Source organism: Scardinius erythrophthalmus (genome assembly GCF_964197995.2).
Source record: "Scardinius erythrophthalmus genome assembly, chromosome: 2".
Lineage (NCBI taxonomy): Eukaryota > Metazoa > Chordata > Actinopteri > Cypriniformes > Leuciscidae > Scardinius > Scardinius erythrophthalmus.
The window spans coordinates 62,970,184-62,975,732 of NC_138222.1; the positions used below are offsets into that span (position 1 = coordinate 62,970,184).

Sequence of the window (5,549 nt, forward strand, 5' to 3'; positions counted from 1 at the left end):
CACGTCACAACACTGGAGAAAAGTCGTTTGCAACTTCCGGTTCACGCGGACTTTAACTCTCATGCCATGTGTCTCTCTTCTTTGGAGGACGAGTAAAAGTGATTGCTTTTTAAAATTATGTGGTCACATGACCAATTTCTTCTATGGTTTTCATGAAACAAGGGTGGAACAACTTCCCCCCCTGGCACAGATCACCCCACTCTCCCCTACAGTATCCATAATAGCACTTTTGTTTGTTGAGGGTATAGTTAATCCAGTTTATAGGTCATAATTTACTTAAGTATCCTTACAAGTGCCTAAGAGTGTTTTTGCACTCTATACAGAGTTAATCCAATTCGGTAAATATCCTAGAAAATTCTTTGTAGATACCAGAGGGTTTAGACCGCTTCATTTTTCGCGTCAGCGGCTGAGCACTTCCCTAATGTAACATAACGCAATGCAGATAATTAGTTGGAAGCAATTTGTTAAATCAATATTTATTTGTCAGTTTCCAAATTTTTTCAAAATATGTATTTTTTACAATACACTGTAATCACATACATTTTGTTTGTACTACAAAAAATACGTCTTTGTATTTATGGAACATGCATTCTATAGTACATATAATACATATATTACAAATACAAAGTATAGTACATACTATAGTACATTTACAAAATAACTTTGATAAATTATGCATAGAAAAAGGAACGTGAACATAAACTCTCTGCATGTCAAATATATACATTTTCTTTAGTGAAAAAACTCTAAATGACACGCCATCTAAATGTTAGTCACTAGCCAGGCTGTTGTCCTCTGTCGGCTGGATCGGGTAACAGCTTGTGTCTCAGCTGTTCATATTGTTTTGTCAGGTTGTAACTTGTATCCTAATAAATGACTATTTTGTCTTTTGTTTTCTCAAGTTTATCAAGGATGTTCTGTAGCTGAGTCATTAATTTCCTCATTTCAACAATGAGTTTCCCAGCCGTTGATGTCATCTCACTTTCGTCTATTTGTTCATGTACAGCTGTTTCTGCAAGTTTGTTCATGTCATTGAGCACACTGCTATTTTTACAAACTGAGAACATGTCAAGCACAAGACTAGACCTGCCAAAAACTGCTGTTACTGATGCAATCAAATGTATAGTCTCAGACATCTGCCTAGTCCATTCAGCAATGTCTTCTATCTGTATGGCATCTTGCTCTTTCAGTATTTTCTCAGTATGCTTCTGAATGTCTGTCATCTTTTCAGCCATTGGGGTGATTTTATCCTGAAATTCATCCAGTTCTGCTTTAACATCTTGTGTTAATTGTGTCATCTGCTGCTTTTTCTCAGAGCTGCAGGTTAAACTAAAATATCCAGCACTCGCTAGATTTGTTGCTCCTATGACAGTAACAATCCCAGCGATAGCGAGAGCAAGAAAATTACCTAGAGTAAACAGAGCCAGTAATCCTACAACCATGGCAGCACCAGCAGCTATTCCACACCATCCTGCATCTCTGGATCCTTGAGTAGCACGTCTGTAACCCTTTTCAAATGTCTCAGTAATACTCTGCAGTCTCTCTGTGCACTGCTGGAGTTGAGGATAATCTCTCTCATAGAGTTCGATAAAATCATCTTTGAGACGAATAACTCCAGCTCTAGAGAAAAGAAATATCAAGAGTTTATAAGTATAGTACAATTTCGAATACAGATGTTTTTCTTAATGGTCACCACTTTAGTTAATATGCAGAAAATGTTATTGATAATTTATGGCGCTTTATTCTACATATATGAAATAATTTCAGTATATATTTTATTAATATTGCATCATCATATTTTTTTGGTTAAAACACCCAATTATGGCAATCTTCTGAATCATAACAATGTTTTCTCACATTATTTCAGGAGGTTCATCCAAGCTTTTGCGCCGGTGGTGATGAGTGGACGATGCCATTACTGCTGCAATCAAAAACACAAGTGAATACATTATCTCTTTGCATCAGATTGTTTCAAAACGTAACTATAGAAAGAGTTTCCCTTTCAGTTGGTCACATGCCCTTTCAGTTGGACGCCATCCTTCTTATGATGTAACAAGTACATCAGGATTTATGGGAAGTGTTCCCGGTTCCGGCGGACCTTATCTATGCAGCTAAATGTAGAATTGAAAATAATCCAAGATATTTGAAACGAACAAAGATATTTGCTTGACTACATAAATAAATGGGACTTGACCTGTATAAATGATAATACTGTGTCAGTTTCGTTGTCTTTTTTTTTTTTGCATTTTTAAAATTCCTAATAGGGATTCCTTATTGTCAGTGCCGTACTATGGGGTTTCAGTAACAATCTCCACTACCCCCACCCCACACACCGATTCATACAAAATATAATCATGCACTGTATGCACTACTGTGTAACACCAATGACGAGAGAGTTGATCTTCAACCAACAGCGCACACGCACACCACTGTGCATTATAACAGCTATAGGCATAATTTGCTGGTGGGACATGGCCACACCACTTTTTGAAACATCTTGTGGCACGGATGTACCTAATACAAATAAAAATAAAATAAATAAATATCCGGTTAACTAGCAGGGCATTAATTTAGTTTGTTAAATAAGAGGTGTTCTAGCGCTGAAATGTCATTAACATGGGAGGGGGGAAGTTGCTATACAATGCTAAATCATACCAAATTGATTATTTAAAAAGTTCAAATTAGAAATATCATATAATCAGTAATTTCATAACGGTAATTTTGTTATTGAATTATCATTTATGAAATTTTTACCAGTCACACAATTGTCTAATTGCATCCTTTTTTTTCCAGTGAAATCCACCACATGACGTAAAGCCCCCTTGTTTTTCTTCTCTTCTCCAGCTTTCCTCAGATCCTCCAGCTTCTTCATCCATTCATCTTTTCCCTCCTCCTTCAGTCTGGGAATCAGGAAATCCAGATGTTGAAGAATGAAAGCGCTGTCTGCTTTTAATGCGATCTTAGACAAACACATGATGATGGTATAAGCTTCATGCAGCAGAAGGGACTTTTCATTTTTAATCTTTTCAAGATCTCTGTTAAATTTTTCTTCTATTTTTGTGTTATTCTCAGATTCGTTAATTTTTCTGTCATGGTCCTTTTTAATATGTTCAAATATTTTTTTGTCAAAGCTAGTTTTAGGCTTTTCACCAGTGCGTTGATATTCCTTTTTGAGCTCATCAAATGTCACAATGACTGCCTTTGGCTTTGTTACATATTTTTTGTTCTCTCTGACATGTACGCTGTGATGACACTTCCCAGTACACACGGTGCAGTGATTGTTTTTCATGACTGAACACAATGAAGGTTTTTCATCCATCCAGCAGCTCTGATGACAGTTTTCCTCACAATCTGAGCAGCAGGTAGCGTTTCTCTTCCACCACCATTCATTTACAGTGGAGACTTTTTCTTTGACAGCTGTTTTGACTGTAAACTGAAAGTTTTCGCATTTTTGAATCTTGTCTCTGTTCTCTATGATAGCTTCTTGAATTTCAGTAAGTTCTTTCATTTTTGACTCTTCCTCAGAGATTTGCTTTCTCAGATTAGAGACACAGGCCTCAAGTCGTCGTCGCTCTTTTAGAACATCTAATGTCATCTCAACACTTTTTCTGTTCTGTTTCTGTTCCAGGAGTTTGAAGAAGTCGTTCATGCTTTCCTCCCCCATTTCCCATGATAATCTGAGTATTTCCTCATATTTTTTGTCTCTTTTTTCTTTCTGCTGGTTATTGAATAAGAAGTGAACAGTTAGTTTTTTCACATCTCTTCTGCAGGGAATCTGTGCTTTCTTAATGAGTTTGAGAGCATCTGTTGGAGGTCGTCCATCTGAATGTGTGAGTAGAAACACTATATTGTTCTCTATATCTCTACCAAACAGAGACAGAACTGAGTGAAATATGTACAGCTCTTTGTCAGAGATTCGATTATTCAGTGCCTTCATCACAAAACACACTGCATCAATATAATGAATCCCATCCTCATCTGAAAATAATCTAAACAGATCCTCAGCAATCTCTCTGTCTTTCTCGTATCCTTCAGTGTGTCCGTATCCTGGAGTGTCAATGATGGTCAGAGATGTTGGGTTTTCTTCAACAAACACCTCATAGACAGTGATCTCGCGTGTCTGGGATTGTGACTGATCTTGATGTTTTTCTTCTTCTGTGATTTCATACCACTCTTCATCCTCAAACTTCACTCCCAGTAAGTAGTTGATCATGGTGTTGATCATGGTGGTTTTCCCAGTGCCGGTTTCTCCCACCATCAGTATGACTTTGTTCTGCTTGTTTCTGTCTTTTTGTCCATATGTCCATCGTCTGACCTTTCTATTAGTCCCATGAATATATTTTCTTTCAGTTTTTAGTTGGTAAAACGCTGGAGGACCTGGGTTCATCAGTGTGGCATCATGACGTAATCTGAAAATAGAGAGAATTAACATGGCATCAACATGTGATGGTCTCAGTCTGTTATTTATTAGTCTAAATTGCCTGTGGACAGACTGATGATCTGCAGTGACAAGATTGTGATAGTTTATGACTGGCAGTGGTAATTTAGTCCTAAATACATTTGTTTGAATTATTATTTTAAGCAAAGATATAATTCTTGTTTATTTCTCTGTGATGAGGCGGTTGAGTTGCCCTTCAAAAAGGAGCTTCGATGCTGCGCTGTGACGTTGACTCCATGGGAACACTTCTGCATGAACCAGTGTCTGAAGCATGCGTCTAAACACACCAATTAAATTGGCCAAACACATGGACGTGGTGATGTAGTGTGGCACATTACAGAGAATATATATAGATGCCTGAAATGCATGTCATCAGCTTCCTTGTCTTCAGATGTGTGTTCAGCGTGTGTGTTGTGTGTGTGAAATCATTAGAAAGGAATCAGTCTGTGAAAAATGTCAGGAAATAAGTAGGAAATGTGTGAATCTGTGCCCCCGCTTCATTACAGTGGACCATTAGCACAAATAAGTAATGTGTATGGAAGAGGAGCATGCAAGGTTTGTCCTCGAGGGGCTGATTGTGCTCATTGCCCAGTCAGGCTAGTAAGCATCTGAGACTCAGGTTAAACCTCAAGAACCTCTTCCAAACAGAGAACCACTTTTCTAGGCGTACTTGACCAAGATGCAGGCACAGCTGTCTCCTGCACAGGCAGATTTGATGATAACCACTATGAGAGATATCGAGCTAGGCCAGGAGCTTTTAAAAATTCTGAGACTTTTAGGTCTCATGGCAGCAGCGGCCAACATTATACCATTGACCCTACTGCACAAGAGACTGTTTCATCTCTGGATCAAGAGCAGGGGTTTTCATCCTCTGAATCGTCCTTCCAGGGTCATAAGAGTCACGCATCGTGGGCTACATGTACTTCAGCTCTGGAAGAGGCCAATGAACGCATCTCTAATGGGGTGGTGTGCAGTTCTCGAAGGCTGACTAGCTTGTGATTCCAAGGTGAGGATGAGGGCAGTGTTTCTAGCTCTCTCTGAAACACTTCCCCTCACAGCTGAGATGCTATCTTGTGTTGGTCCTCACAGACAACACTATGGTAGTTTCTTA

At 38.5% G+C, this 5,549-nt stretch overlaps 1 protein-coding gene across 1 annotated transcript; it reads right to left on the reverse strand.

The window, feature by feature from the left end:
• Nucleotides 1–866: 866 nt before the first annotated feature.
• On the reverse strand, nt 867–5,345 carry LOC308705667 (uncharacterized protein; the record flags this gene model as incomplete). The annotated part of the gene is made up of 4 exons (XM_081390793.1): nt 867–1,620; nt 1,858–1,921; nt 2,755–4,409; nt 5,260–5,345. 4 exons carry the CDS (start codon nt 5,343–5,345, stop codon nt 867–869), a joined length of 2,559 nt encoding a protein of 852 aa, XP_081246919.1.
• Nucleotides 5,346–5,549: the final 204 nt, after the last annotated feature.